Source organism: Liolophura sinensis, chromosome 1, assembly GCF_032854445.1.
Source record: "Liolophura sinensis isolate JHLJ2023 chromosome 1, CUHK_Ljap_v2, whole genome shotgun sequence".
Taxonomy (NCBI): domain Eukaryota; kingdom Metazoa; phylum Mollusca; class Polyplacophora; order Chitonida; family Chitonidae; genus Liolophura; species Liolophura sinensis.
The window spans coordinates 81,612,184-81,628,937 of NC_088295.1; the positions used below are offsets into that span (position 1 = coordinate 81,612,184).

General features: G+C 39.5%; 1 protein-coding gene across 7 annotated transcripts in view; it reads left to right on the forward strand.

The window, feature by feature from the left end:
- Window positions 1–16,754, forward strand: part of LOC135461773 (protein TANC2-like) — a 92,549-nt gene that overhangs the window by 32,432 nt on the left and 43,363 nt on the right. For 6 of the 7 annotated variants that reach the window (XM_064739002.1, XM_064739003.1, XM_064738997.1 and 3 more), the window contains exons 2-3: window positions 7,207–7,386; window positions 8,355–8,576. In XM_064739002.1, coding sequence (XP_064595072.1) covers window positions 7,207–7,386; window positions 8,355–8,576 — 402 coding nt within the window. Of the gene's footprint in view, window positions 1–7,206; window positions 7,387–8,354; window positions 8,577–14,756; window positions 14,939–16,754 lie in introns of those variants that run through there. The other variant, XM_064739004.1, reaches the window with a different exon arrangement.

The window sequence follows — 16,754 nt, forward strand, 5'->3', positions numbered from 1 at the left end:
TCCATGCACCTTAGTACTTATGTATGCTGCTGTTAATTTTTTGTTAATAAAGTCATATTCTGAGACTTATGAGAGCTATCTAATATCTAATGTAGTCTCTCGTGTAATCAACCATGATGCAGCCTTTGAAAGAAGCCTTCTGCTGGGCATGAATATAGCTTTACATTAGGAGGACTCGTTATGAGGTATCTTCTCTCACCAGGTCCTGCTCGTTTATTTAACCTTTAAATCAGAGCTGTCAGTATCCTTGAATGAGGTATTGGGCAACATTCCAAAGAGTAAATACAGTTATTGTGAAGTTTATAAGTTTGTAAACCTATTTTAGGTGTACATAAGCCTTATTTACGTGTTACAAATGAATTGTTTTCAAAACTAGGTATTTAAATGCAGAAAGGTTGAAGAAGTCACATATTATATAAGCATATTTGTATTTCATTGTGGAATTTCACATTTAGATCTGTCAATTTCTAAGCTGTAGCTGTTTGTAGAAACCAGCTGATCTGTCAAATACTTTAGTAGATCTTTGCACACATTGAAAGGGGTTAAAAAACGGCATGGACAACATTGAAATGCTGTCTTCCGTTTGGCTTTGTATGAATATGGCTGTAGGATTTGGTCGTGTTTATTCTAAGCTATGTTTCTCAGCGATGTGGAATAATGCTGCAGGAGTCAGAATGAGCCATACCTCGGCTGACAGTGACATTCAGTAGAACTGTGCTAATCTCCTGTCAGTGCTGATCACTATAGACACAGGCTGTCGCTTAGTCCAGCAGGCCAGCTCATCAGCACTCCAGATTCCCAACACACCGGATATGCTGGAGACACAATAAACACTACATCTTCACAGGTGGGCTATCAGAAATGTGCGTTTTGTCATGTATTTGCCTTATGATTTATTTCTGATAATATTTGTGTCCATGTGTCGATCTGAATGGCAGTTTACATGTAGTGGTGTAGGCTTGTGGTCAGTATTAATGCTCATTGTTTTTATTATGTAGTGGCCAATACATGGCATGTGTGGTTTTACTTTCATTCAGGTGTATTAATTGCAGTTGTTATTTTAGTATGAAGATTTAGTTGAAAATATGGGCAGAGTGAGTTCTGATGTAAAAGCCTTGTATTTATGTCTGGAGGGGAAAGCTTGTATTGTGTGGAAGAGGACAGAACTATAATAAGATACAATCCAGCAGTGATCCCAGCATGTGGGACTTAGCCTCCGGCAGAGTGAAATACAATAGCCAGGTCGTTATATAGTCAGTCAGCGGGTGTTAGGTGGTCGTCACAGTCAGACAGGTAGATAGAGATTTACAGCAGACACACCTTCCCCCAGAAGGGCAGGGAGTGACCAGTATACATATCTCTATTTCACTGACAAGTTCAACTGTAGGTAGCTCAATACAACATGGCTACCTAATACCAGGGATTGTTACCAAAGTGTCTCACCTGTGTAACAGCTTGAACATATCAACTTATGGTATTACAGGTAGGAACAATTTCTTTCCTTTAATTGTTCAGTGTTTTCAGGGGTTTTTTGCCTTTGTCCAGGCAGTAAGCCTTTGATTCTACATGATGTTACATGATACACTATGTCATTTTTCTGCAAGCAGTGCATTGTGCAGTGGAAGGCACACACACAGGCATTTAGATTGTAAGATGGGTCTGACCACATTCCTGTACCTGTGCAGTTTTTATCTTGGGGTCTATCCTGTACCTAATATTTATAATACAGGTATCCATTACCTTGGTCAGTATTTTTTCAAAGATGAAGTATATTAACATGTGACTTAATTAAATCATTGGTCATGGAACAAAATTGCTGAATAGTTAATACTTGTTACAGTCGATCCATTTTGAAGTTACCTCTGTACCAACATTAAGCCGCAGTCAGTAGTTGATCACCTATAGACATATGCACCACCAGAAGGAGAAGACTTAGTTGATCACCTATAGACATATGCACCACCAGAAGGAGAAGACTTATTTAAAGCTGAATTTACAGACACTCATTTATCATCAGTTCACTAAGTTCAGCTGTCACCTGTCTTTTATGATAAGGTCAGAGTGTGACTTTCTATTGCTGGACATGTCTATATATAGTAGGTGCTCACCCTAGAGAGATACTATAAACTGTGCATCTGTAAAGGTCTTTCACAGAATACTTGAGAGATATGGGACAGGATGTTACATCCTTGTGTGTTAAAACCCCGGATCAAGAATGATCGCAAAGTTGCCTTACACACAAGTCAAACTTCAAAACAAAAAAAATGTAACTTATTGTGACCTTAAGAAGTTTTATTTTAGGAAGTAAGAGTTTTCTTAGGTGTAAATGAAAGATCAGAAATAATACTTCAAGTAAAGACAAACTCTGATCTCAGAAAGCACAGCACTGTGTACATTTAACTCGGGTTTCCTGAACATTTTAAGCACAATAACATGAGGTGGTCGCTTCATTGGTGAATCTCTATACATTACCAAATTCTTGACCTTCACATCTTGTATATTAGAATCCAAGTTAAGGTAAATATTTAAGTCTTTTATATACTGGATTGAAGCTTTACATTCATGTATCTCCTACAGGTGAACTGTATAGTAGCCTTGCTGCCAAATCCAAATTGGTATTTTGAATTCAAATGCAACAATCGTTTCTTGTCTTTTGTTTGCATCTATGCCTTTCCCCAGCATGATTGAAGCATTCATAGCTGCACAATAAAACTGCATAATTACATGGTGATAGTGAAATATTTATCCGTTTAAAAAGAGCATCTAGTGCAGCCATTTATTTTATTGTTAATGACAATGAAATGTGTACAGTATTAATGGCATGTGTTTTTCTGTAATTAGAAAGCTACATGTACTTTATTGCCATCTGTTGATTTTTTTAAATCATCATTTACATAATACTTTGTGGTGAAGGTGTTAACGGCAATTGATTTTCTGTCAGAGTCAAGGAGGTTTTATCAGGAAATGAGATAAAAATGAAGTCATAACATGGAGCTGAGCGTAATAATTATCGCGTGGTGCAATTTGTAGTTTTGAGGTAAAGTGTATGAGAATTGGGGAATTAGCTCTGGTGCACAGTGGTTATTACAACATGGTGGGAGGGCCATGCCATTGTGCCAGCCTGTGGGAGGCTCTCATTTGATCTCAACAAGTACTAGTGCTGAATTAGAACCACTTTTCAGTCCAATAGCTACATGTATAGCCTGTAGTGTCAAAGACCATACAGCAGACTGCCTGGGGAGAAGAGGGACATTTATGATGTCACAAGTTCTGACAAGTAGATGTAATCAGCCCTGAAAACAGTACAGCTGACACTTATAGTGCACCTGGGGGACTAGGCTAGACAGAGAGAGGTGTAGTGTTTATACATATCAACACAGACTGAGAGCAGTGCTCAAATGGTCAGTGGTTTCTTGAGACCAGTGGCAGACATTGTGGTAAATACAAGGACTTTTGCCTAGACCACAGACTAATGTTAGTATTACATGTTACTGTGTTGTGAGCAATTACAAATTCACCTGGGAGGAGCTGAGTATTGTATGAGGAATTACCTGTCAGCTTTGGAGTTGCTAGCTTGGAATACTTGGCAGGGCCATTGTGGTTATAGGCAATGTAGTCAAATGTTTTACAGTGTTTTGTGGTAGTGGTGGCGATACCTGATACCTGTGAAGGTAGGGGATGATGATTTGCTGTCCCTGTCCCAGATACAGGTGAAGACAGTTAAGCACTGTGTGGCTATCTTATACCAGATACTCTCTATTTACCTGTGTGACCCTTAACACCCCCCATCCCTCCCCCCACGGCTTAGGCTGATGCTGAGGACTGACAGTAACACATCAATCAGAATCTGTATCAATGAACCTGAGGGAAACTTCTGACCTGTCAGTGCCAACTTTGTGCCTCTGGTAAATGACCATCCATTAGAATATCATCAAGCAGGTAAAACAGTTTATTCTATTTAGTAATTAAAGGTGAAATATGCAAATATAATATGTTTAAATTTACATTGTCTGGAAGTATTGTCTTGTGAAAAACATATTCAAAACCTGCAAAGTTTAATGCTTTGACATAGTTACATGAGATGTAAGATATTGACAGGCAGAACGTGGTATTCAGGATTTATATAAAGGTCTGAATTCTTCTTCATGTAGACCTAAGCTGTAGTCTTCTTGGCATTAATTTCAGAAAGATTTGAAATCATATAGCAGTTGTATATTCCTTCTTTGTTGTTGGATTTTCTTTTGGATTTGCCAGAACAATCTTACAGATTTTGCATGTGCAGGGAGTAAAATTTTTTTTCAACTTTTTTCTGGTTGCTGGTTGTGTAACAGGTTTTTTGACTGTTGTGTATTTCAGCCAACCAAGTGTAACTTTATATATGAATGTGTCACCTTTGTAAGAGGCTTGGCCTGCTCAGGTGCATGACTGAATTTTCAGTGGTAGTAAACGTGTGCACTCAACGGCTGTAGTACCTTGTCAGTTGGACAGGTATGAATGGTGTATGAATTGCAGTGCAATAGGGGAGTTGTTGAATGGGTGGAGTTTAACAATAGGTAGACTGCTAAGTACCCTGTGAACTCCACTAGCTCTTTATCACAATCTCTGATCATAAACTTTGTGGGCTGGTCCTTTTAGTAAAGAACAAATAGCTGGGTGGCTGGAGGGCCATTTTGTCAGTCCTGCTAGCAAGCCTCCCTTAGGCCCTTGTGTTAAGGTGAGGGAGCATGCTGTTAGAACTGCCTTTACCTGGTTCATGGGCCCCCACAGGTATTGGCCTAGATCCTGCACAGCCCACATTCCAGTCCTCGGCTCAGGTACATGTCCACAGGCCTGTGATATCCCTGTGTCCTTCTCACACGGCCATTCTGTCATGCGTATGATTTATGCCTGCAGAGTTAAATGAACTTTTTTAGGCGGTCAAGTTTTGGATTTTATAGCGAACATTCCTTCCAGACTGCTGCTTGACTGACAACTTGTGGCCTACTTCAGAAGTTATTCTTGGTTGATGACGAAACTTCAATGGCTGCCATAGTTCTAGGTGAATGACAGAGAAAAAATGTAGGTGCCATGTTTGTTGATTTAACCTGTCTGTGTGCTTTTGAGCATGACTTAATTGACAGATTTGTTCTTTGTCTGCTGTATCAGTCAGTAACTAATAGCTGATATATTGTACAGATACATGCTATGCCCTTAGCACATAATGTTCACGACTCCTAAATTTACCAGTGCAAGGTAATGAGGATCTACAGCATTATTTGTATTGGCCAGGTGTTACAGGTAACATGTATTACACATATGCATAGCGGTCTGTTCATTGTCATTGGGAGTGTTAGTGATACATGTCAATTTACCTGTTTGTGATATACAGTGCTTGTATGTTTTTCTCATAAATCATGTAGATACTAGAAGTGAATGTTGAAACAGACTTCACAGAAGGTAAACTCAAGTTACATATGTGTCTCACACAAGCACCAAAGTCACCCAGTGTCCCCTTGCACCTGACTGTAATTATTTCTCACAATTCCTCTGCTTTACTGCTTACCTGGGAATAAGATATATACATTACCAATGGATTGTACAACATATATTACCAGTATATGTGTAATTGCAAGTTTGAATATCTCAGTATTACTTTTTATAGTTTGAAAAGGTTGATTGCATGCCACAAAATACTATACAATATATTAATTAAACATTGTAATTAGAACCTAATTGTCACATACCCTACATTGTACATGCAAGAACAAAGTGTTTCTATCTATCTTTACCTGGTTTTCATAACATTGCCCAACCCTAACGTTAACTGCCCTGGCGAACGCTTGCATGGCATCCAAACTTAATTGCCAGTTTCATAGTTGACTGATGTAGTATGAGGTACTTCATTCACATATGAAGCACAAGTATCTATGTACTATAGTATTGGTATATGAGGTTAAAGTATTGTAACAGATGGTGTATGATGATTAATGTATAGCCCTGGATAACGGGCATATTGTGTATGTATTCAGAGAGGCTCAGGGTTAGTCCCATTGGGCTGAATAATGTCATTTCTCATTCATAGATTTGCCTATGTTGTCAAGTTAGTTTTATCTGTGAGTGTCGGGTGCGTCCTGGCAGTAGGGAGTAGAGCATTCCCCTGTGGGTTACATAAGGGTCTAAGGAGGGATTAACATAGACCCATGCTGTTGGCCAAGTCATGATCAATACTAGCTTGGTTTGTTTAGGGAATTGGACATGGGCACTGTTAGATGGTTGTCCCTGAGTCCATGCTGCTAGATTCTCTGGGTGACATTGATCTTGTTTTCCCCTCACTACAGCAATCACAAGCATGGGCCCAGGGGGTGGGGATTAGCATCAGTGGGAGTTAAGGGGATTGGTTTGATTGTGTGATGATATAGCTGCTGTGAACGGTCTGCAGACCAAACCACACCTCAACACCCCTGTCCACAATTGAGTTTAGACGAACTGATAGCAGTGTAACATGAGGGTATGGAATTCCCCTCCTCCGGGAAATAGCTCCTGTATCGACAGGCAAATGAGATTGAAGCATTTTATTTTAATGGCCATGCAGTTCAAGAAGCAGTCAATATTAAGGCTCTATCATATTACTGTGAATGATTTTATAACAGGTTTGGACGTAAATCCATTAGGTATTTATGTGAAAACAAGATGTCCTCATTTCCTCATCTCAATTTCTATAGTTACTTTCTGGATTAGGGTGAGCCATTTAAAGCACTGCCACTGATTTGATAGCTATACTCTGGTCGGGAACACTGGTTTAGGATATACTCTGTACGCCGTAGTGTATGTGTCTGTGTTTGTATGTAACATTACACCTTGCGATGAATGGAGTGATACTGGGTCATTTTCAGACCTTTATTGTCTGAAAATCTATGAGGAGGGATAAAGAGGTTTGAATTATTATTACCACATGGTTCTCAGCGTTTACAGGTTAATTGCATTTTCTATGGAGGTAATTTTAAAAAATGTTTAAAACAGAAGAAAATAGTTACTGCAACTAGCTTGTGTCAGAAATGTCTATGTGGCATTGTGAACACCATTATGTACGTAATGTGTGTTTGAGAGTTTGATACAGGTGATAAATTACAGGTATGCAGTGATCAGGTGTCATTGTATGGGGGAAATGGCCCCATTAATACTACAGGATAGAAATTTATGCTACAGGCTTGGCTGTTATGTTTTCAGATGCAGAAATGATTCGTAACTTGCGTGGGATGGAGGTGTCTGCAGTGGGAGACATGTGCCCAGTCTGTCATAAGCCATTTGACAAAGGCAAGAAGCGACGATTGATAGATACGTGTGGTCATGAGAGATGTTACACCTGTATGTTTAGCTCAGACCAGTGTCCACTCTGTGAAGACCAAGGTAAGTTCTCTGGGATACAAGTAGTACTAGTAATACTTACACTTCTGAAATATTCGGAACCATTCTTTGAACAGACCACGTTTGCCAGAGCTAAGTATTGCAGATTACTGGAGTATTTGCTGTCTGTAAATGTGAAATTTATTTTGAAAACTATAATTAGCTTGGAAATTTCAGAACTGGTCCGCACTGGTCAGCACTTACAGTCTTTAATATTATGTGACCAATATTTTAGATAAAACCTTCTGATGTAAAGTGTGTATGATTGCCAGCTAGCTTTGGACAGACATCTGTGATGGCATGTGTGTCTTGTGTGCGGTGGCATTTCCAGGGTGTGAACGTGACCATATTAGTGGGCTAATTAGACTGCCTCATTGGTAAACTGTTCAGGTGCTATTTAATTAGCACTGGCTTGTTTTCCTCTCAACTTCCCAAGTACAAGTGATTGGAGAAGAGATTGATTAAAGTCTGCCTGGTCAGACGCGAGAAAGGCCCAGAGAGATTCTGCTCAAGCTTAGACCTACCCAGGGCTTGCTCCCAGGTGCATAGGAAGTCTGTCCAATTAGAGCTGCCCCAGGGGCTCAGGCCTAATGAGAGTGGACAGGCCACTTAAAATTCTCAACCTGTCAAAAGGACACCAGTATGACTTGCTGGATAATGACTTGTGGAAACTTTGACGACATGGCAAGTGATGACATTGTGCACATGTGCCATGAGACTTGACATGTGTTTGACTTGCATACTCCAAGCCTGGAAGCTGATCTTAAAACATTTTTAGTGAAAAGTACACATGTAACTATAAATATAAGCAATATTTGCCCTGCAAGTTTGTCAGATAAGGACACAATATTGACCAGTTAATAAAATATATACTTTAAAATTTTCAGAGTTGTGGGTAGGTGAAGGGAGGTAACTCTGTTGCACATAGATCTGTTAAACCTTTACACACTGTGTTGTTTTTCTTTCCGCAGTGTATTCAGTTGAAAGTCAAAATGGAAATCATCTGAGACAAAGTAGTGACTCCATCGTTCTTTCGTCGTACCGACCAAAGCTGAAAACGAATGGTCACTTCACAACGTACATGCAGACACGGCAAGACCTCCCCGTGAGCCCCCCACCCAGCCCTCAGTACAGTCTGGCGGCACCACTCACCCCACAGTCTAAACGGAAACCATCATTCTTACCTGTCAAAGGTAAGTGCATATTTTATCTTGTACTTAGCAGCAGGGCTTCTTTTGTCCAGCAATTCCCTTAATGGGGAGGCTGCATATTTTGTAATCCGGTGAGGTGGTACTTGTGTGAAGTAGGACCTTGTACCATTGTTATGTCAAAAATGTGTCTACATTGTTACAGTGTATCGGTTTCTATTGTAAGGTTGTACTCTCTTTAATGTGATGTTATCATGATGAACTGGGAAAGGAACATTTGAAATCAATAAAATGACATCAAGGTTCTGCTACCGGGCATTCAAAAAATCCCCAGTCATTACCTTATTTTGGGATGAAAATAAATTTGTATGAATAATTTCACCTTTAATGTCCACTTATAGCTGTAATGAATGTCCAGTGATTCTCATATGAAGGAATGATTATGGCTATATATGAACAAAAAGAGTTTGACATTTTAACACATTGTATACCACATGTATCAAATATATATATGTCTTGGTTCTAACTTACTGTTATATATGAGAATTTTATATGACTTTTGCAGTTTCATTCAAAACCTGTATCTCCTTTAAACTGTAGTCCCTTTCTTGTTATTTGCTGTTTTTCATGTGTTAGAAGCAGTTTACCATATATCATGTGCTAATGCTGCAGTGAAATGGTACTTTTACTGCATCCCTGTCATAAATGGCAGGACTTTCTGGACACATAAAACCGTAGTTACAGACTGATTTATGGAAGCTATTGACTAGGAGATATCATTCTTATCTGACACAGCATTGTTCTTGGCGAACAAAATCAATAGAGGAGACAATTAGAGAGTCATTTACTTGGTCAAGGAAGATAACTCTATCCAGAATGAAATTGATATGCACAGCAGGCATATGGCTGAGATCAGAGGCCTTGTTGTTCAATTGCCTGTAACCGGTTAGCTGTAGTCCTATCTATAGGCCAATCGCTTGGTTTATCCCTGCTCTTGCAGGTTCACACCACCACTCAATGGCAGTGGAGTCCGGAAGTCTGGCAATTTTTCCCCATTTTGTCGTTTTGAATTTCGCCCCACACAAATTCCAGCCTTTAACTAGTTCAATAGATTCAGAGCCTCACTTAAGTTGCCTGTTTATCGCACCATCTGCAGCACAATTACAGCTTTTTTCTGCTGTCCGCCTATTTACTCATTACTGAATATTCTCCCTGCTGGATGCCAACCACTTTAGGTTATTGATTCTGACTTTTTGAAGCCATGTACTGTGCTATGTCAAGTGTAAATAGACATTGTACTGGACTACGATTCACAATGATTGCTACACTTGTATGTTAAGAGTCACGGTCCACCATAACAGACTGAAGCCTGCTATTTCATTGTTATTCTTCTATTATCTTCTGAAGAGAGTGAAGTTGTTTAACACACCTGTTTGACTACAGCATTTAGATGTAACATGCCACTGACCACTGTATTGTCTCGGTCATACTGTATACATATACATGCTAATGGTAAGGGAGGGTTAATAACATGAAATGGATAATTGTTCATGTACTCATGATTTAGCTAGAATCGATTGTTTGTGGTTCTACCAGATAAAATCAGCAGCTCTTCTAATTATCAGCATCAGATTCCTGAACATCATCAGTCAGCTGAGTATGTTTTGGGAATCTAGATGATATTTAATTATTAAATAAAGCTACAGCAGATTAGTGGTTAAAGGGTTCTTTGACTATTTATAAGCTGCAGGAGATAGGGATTAAGGGATTCTTGACCAGTCATACGCTGCAGTAGATAGGGATTAAGGGATTCTTGACTATATATAAGGTGCAGCAGATTAGGGATTAAGGGATTCTTGACCATTCATAAGCAGCAGCAAATAGGGATTAAGTGATTCATGACTATTTATAATTTGCAACAGATTAGGGATTACGGGATTCTAGCTCTGTAGGGCGGTGATAACGTATACTATCACAGCTTTGTCTTGTTCCATAAGCTTACCTTGAACACCTTCCTTGCTGGCTTTAACATACTGTTGCTGGACACCAAATACATGTAATTTGTCTGTCCGAAGTCATAGTCGTTTCGGCTATCAATTCCAGTTAGGTGTTCCCAGGTGTCATCACTACTAAATGCACACGAGCATGAAACTAGCGGAAAGTGGATAAATTCTAACTTCAACCACCGTGTTTGATTGCATACTCCCCGCAGCCCATACAAGGGAGATAACTACTGACATTACTAGCAGCATGTATATTTTGTACATCTTGTTTAATCTATTCTTTAATTGTTTTTATTCATTATGGGTTGTTCCCTATATGTCATAACAGGTGAAACTGATCCTAAACAATTATACAGTATACATGTCAAAAGGTCTAACTTGCCTAATACTGGCAGAGAAAATTGTATACATAATTCGCTTCACTGTGAGGAGTATGCATTGAAACATGGTGGTTGGAGTTCAGATTTATCCTGTTTCCACTAGTTTCATGCTTGTGTGGATTTATCACTGATGACACATGGGAACATCTACCGGTACCTGGAATTGATAGCTGAAAGGACTATGGCTATGGACAGACAAATTATTTGATGCCCACCAGTAGTATATTAAAGCCATCAAGGGAAGAACTGAGGTGTTCCAATTAAGCTTATGGAACAAGACAGGGCTGTGACTGTACATGTAATCACTACAGAGCTAGAGGGAGTTCTGACCATTCATAAGCTGCAGCACATCAGTGGTCAAGGTGCTTGTGTTTTTTATTTTGCAAATCAAGTTCATGAAATACATTGTATATGGTTAATTATTTGTAGGAGAGAATTTTCAAACAGCATCAAATTGTTTTACATAAGGTGGTAATAACTGCACTACAGCAGGCAACGCTAGATGTTTATGGACTAGTACTGGGTGCATGTAGTACATGGACATAGAATATTTCCAGTAGTACCAAGCTGTACCAGTATATAATGGATGCATTCATAGGAGAGTAAAATCACAACAGTATGTGGAGCCTTCATTTTGTACTCTAAGGGTAGAATGGACTGAAGCAGTAAAGTTTCGTTAGGGTTGGTAAAGTAATAGCAGAGTGTATGTGTAATATATTATGACCAGCAGGGAATTGTCCAGTCAGATAGATAAATAACCATCAAGACAGTTTAAACTGTTACTTGCCAGTTTAGGCCCACATGCAATCTCTGGCACAAGTGACTACTGGAACATGGAGTTAGACATTCTGGAGCCAGGGGGAAATATGTATAACCTAATAGCGACCACGTCCCTATGATAGATACAAGTTTGTGCGCCAGGCTGGTGTGACTGGATCCCCTCTTCTCTTACTGTGTGGGGCTAGAATTCACAGACTTGGCATCACTGCTGCCATGCCTTGTTTATAGAGCTGACCCGAAAGAATGGTACTGGGTATAAATGGCCTGGCTGGAAATGACACATTGACAATATACCTCAGTGCACCAAAAGGTTTCCGCACACAAACTATATCATAATGACCGCTGGATTTGGCTATAGATTTTCTGATGCTGATGGTGTACAAGACTTCCACTAGCCACCTCAATTGAGGCAGACATTTGTGACAGTTGTTTGTGTATCAAAATTAGTATATATCAGGAGATCACTGTAAAAAAAACTTCAAAACAATATGCATTACATGCAGTGTATTTAATAGGTATGTTGATTGGCTTCAGTACAGACAAAAATTAGGATATGTTAACAATTGGATACTTGTGTCTCTTTTGGAAAAAATAATTTGATTTAATTGGGAAGAAGCATAGAACTATCAGTGCTTCTTTTACAAAGTAAACACACTTTAAAGTTTTAGGCCGAACATCAGTGGTATATCAACTTTTTCCATTGTTAATGGTCTTGCTACCTATCAGATGGAGCCTTTTACTTTACCGGAGTATTGTCAGGTGTACTAAATGCTAGTGATGTCAAGAACAATGGTTAGCTTTCTACTGGTTCAGAAAATAGAGTGTGTTGTGTAAAAATGTTAAATGTGCATGTAATTTCTGCTGCAGGGAATGCATTAGAGTAATGTAAATCACCTGTATGTTGTTTGGTTGAGGACAGAGGGGTGTGAACAAGCATTCCACTATTCTCATGTGCATGTCAGAGGCTTTTAACCTTGTTTTAGCATGAAGCATTGGATTGAGCCATTTGTATTGTCTTTACGTGACAAGCGGTATATGTAGCCGAAATGTCAGTATTACTAACTGAGGTAATATGGTAATAAGCCAACATGAACTAAAATGCTTGTGCATATTATCCTGTTTTAGTAGCTTGTAGATGCTAGTTGTATAATATCAAATCAGTTGTATGAAATGACAATTTCTTTATTTGCATTAAGCAAGGTTTCTGTATAACTGCAAGCTTTTACGTCGATATCACACTGAAATATTGTTTTATGCAATTAAATAAGTTGTCATAAAACTGTCATAAAAATTAAGTAAGTTGCCATAAAACTGACTTCATTATTTATGTGTACATACTGTCTAGACTTTTTTGTTTGTAAGTCTAAATAAATCCTTGAGCTATGTGTTAAGCCAGGGTTGTCGGAAATATCCCAGTGGCTCAACAAATCAAGGGAAATCCTGTGTGAAGATTCATTTTATAACATGTTTCTTTACTGTTGTGGTTTGGGACATCTGATTGAGCATAGTGATATTAAAATTAGCTGCCTTTACTTTGTACCCTTGTTTTCGGCTGATCTAAATGTGTTCCTGTCTGCTTCCGTCATCAGTATGATCTGTGATGATGTAACAAGGCTGTTGTTGTTGTAAAAGTGCTCCTAAGTGTATGACTCACCTGTCTGGCCTGAACAGTCCTCTCACCTGCTAATTATTTCAAGGTGGTTCTGCACCAGTTAATGGGACATTACAGGGTATAATTAGTTATACATGTAGATGGATAGTTAACATCAGAATCAGACGTATTTCTATGCATCAGTCAAGTTTCTGTTAAGCAAGATATGTAATGACAAGCTGAATATGTCTGTAAATGGAACTGAAGTGTTGTACATGTGTATATAGAGTGTTATTGGCGTCCTGTAAGTGGGTCCACTGCAGCAGTTATGATGGATAAATAAATATATATAAATCTCAAATACAGAGGAGTGCATGCTGAGCACTTTAATGGCAGAGTTATGCGTCTATCCAGCATTTACATGTGCTTACTGTATTTCACCTAGTTTGGCATTTTTCATACGGCACATTTTCCTTGATTCTGATTAATTCACCCACCATATAACCCCACTTCACAGGTTTTTTGAGAAGTTTAATTAATGTCTGGGAAACTTAAGTGTTGGCCTCAGAAGTATCATTTTTAAACCTATGCTTCAGGTGAAATGCAGTATCTTGCTTAGTGTGTATTACGTCTTAAACCATTACGTGTATACCATATGGTGATTAAGCCAGGCAATTGATACAGAGCATTCATCCTCACACCCCTGCAGTAAGCTGCTCCACAGGCAGGTAGGGCTTTCCGTCCTCATCTTTAGTGCATTTTAGAATGTAACAATAACAGGAGAGTCTAAGGCAGGGAGTGAGGGGTGCTGGGTGGGGCTCGCCACCATAGTAGGGCTTATCAGCATGGCAGCTTTTTAAGTCAGTGAATGGATCAACAAAGAGACAGGAGAGAGAGTGTTTTATTGATTTTCTGGCCTAAATCCTTGCACGGCTGTGGGGCTAGTGTTTCTGCATAACCAGGCTAAGACAGAGGGAAAGCACAGGCTGTTGTGACATAGAGGGATTTGTTACACAGGCACTGCACAATGCTGGAACCTAGCAGTATTCGTACTAGTGTATCACCCCTACAACTGGTACAGCTGTGGGATCCTCCTACTATACCCTAGCTGGTAGTGGGGGAGGGAGTATATCAGCTGGAAGAGCTGGAGCTGCTCTCTATCAAGTGTTGTCTTAATGCTGTAAAGAGCTGGGCATGAATGAGCACATGGCTCTATGCTGACAGGGTCTGCATTCAGTTGGACAGCCAGTCAGCCTGCAGCTGGTTCTACTGAAAGTTGTCCTGTCCCAGAGGTGTCTCCAGAGAAGTATTGTCACCAGGCCTCGAAAAGCCTGTTGTGGAATCCCATGTACTTATTGTGAGAGGGTTTTTCTCTACCCACTAGCCGTAGACCCAGTGCCATTCATGTGGGTAGGCCCCTCATTCAGGCTGGCCTTGTTTGGACATGTGTACTTGTGGCTGGACTGACCATGGTCCACTCTGTGTATAAGGACTAGTCTGTGTGCAAGGGCTCCTAATCTGCTGACCATTGTTAAAGCAGAGAATCCTAGTCCTCTTGACAGAGTTAACAGCAAAATGAACACAAGTGCACTTTGGTCTTTGTTTGGATTCTAGAGGTTTTGCAGACAAGGAGGATGGAGTACAGATACCGGGGTAAGCTCTAACACTACATTGCTAGCTCTAATATCACAGTGTAAAGCCTGTTCTGTCTGCAGATATCACACAAGTCTTGTGTGTTTGTGTATGTTTTTTTTTTCGGCCCTTGTTCTCCAGCTGTCACAGGTCATGGCTAGTTTGGGACTAGTTGGTGGTTTCCTGGTACATTTGGAATTCCACTCACAAGCTGACCCATATCTTGAAAGAGAGGGCTACAGGGAGGCACAGGGATCACAGACTGTGTTGTATTGGGCACATTTATAGCCATCATTCACTGGCTACACTTGATGGACGAGTTGCTCATTTAACAGACATATTTGACAGTATCTCAGTGTAATAAATTCCAGCATTAAGACCCTCCCCTCTCCATTGAGTAATGACGACTGCTGTTTCCAGGGTGTGCCAGTCTGTTGTTTAATTTTCTGAATTATCTGCCTCTGGGAGACCTATCAGTTGTTAAGCTGACTTCTATCACATGTTACGGGAGTACGGTCAATGAGACATTGAAGTGTATTCTGTGAGTGGTTTTGGTGGGTTGTCATGCCCATGTATTCTGTGTTTATTGGCACATGTAGACATTTCAAGTGTGACCCTAGAGCATCTTGAACTCCTGGTGATCCATGTGAAGATATAAGTTTATATGACTAATATCTAGTTTGTATGATGGTTAGAGGTTGATGACACTCAAAACCTGGAGAAAAGATTAATTGATATCATCCAGAACAACTGAGTTAGATATAGCATGCTTTGGGTAGTTTACAAACAATCACAATTTAGTGAATCCTATACACAAGATGTGGCAAATTATGGTTCTGTATTTTGATGGCCAGAGAAGACCTTGTTCTCCAAGCAGTGTAAGCTTGTGTCATCAGCTATTTCATCCTGCTACATCTTCAGGCTGTGGTTTTTTTTTTTTTTTTGCTGGGTTAATTTGCATGTTAGACAGGTTACATGTATGAGTGATTAGGTTAATGGCTTATTTTTATGTTATACGCTTCAGAATGTCATAAACTGCTAAGACACATCCTGGAAGTATAGTAATGTATGTAGATATGATTTCAGCTGAACAAAACCTTGACCAGTGTAAGCATTCTGTATGTATCAAAACGGAATGAGAACTTATCCCTTATTTCAAAGGGTCGGCAGGTTAAGCTACAGGTGCTGCTAGGCTCATATAAATCAGAGTTACTTAAAGGAATATGTGCAGTGGAAGAGCTTTGTTACAGCTACTGATTCTTGCACGTATCTTTAAAGTTCATCAAAGATTTCAGTGTTTGTGTGTCTAAATACAGAGAATTACAGTATAGTCAGTTGCTTGTCAGTGGTATGAAGAAGCACTGTGGAGGTGATGCTCATTTTTCATTGCGTCTTTGGTCACTCCAGCAGGTGGGCTAATGCAATGTTAAATCCCCAATCAAGTAAATAAAAAAATTCAGTTGTTCCTATAATAGACATTTTGATTATAGTGCCAGAAGAAAGATGTGACCATGTGTGCATCTGCTTTTTATGATGTGGAATTGTGCCTACCTTCATGAAGAGTTCTCATTATAACATCAGTATCAATACATAAGAAGTAAGACATGGCAGCTTTGTGCTAGGCTGGATTTGTGTCCACTCAGAGTAATTGATGTGGTATCTGAGCTCTCCTGTCTGTAGGATTTAAGTGCTTTGTGGTGTCATCACGCCATATGACGTTCTTATGGCTGACAGGATATTGTGGGTCAGGTTGTCAACTGTTTGATAGGTCAGACAACATTCCGGTAGTTTCATTACCAGTTTCTGTTACGTTACATTACATGGGATTGTATAATTT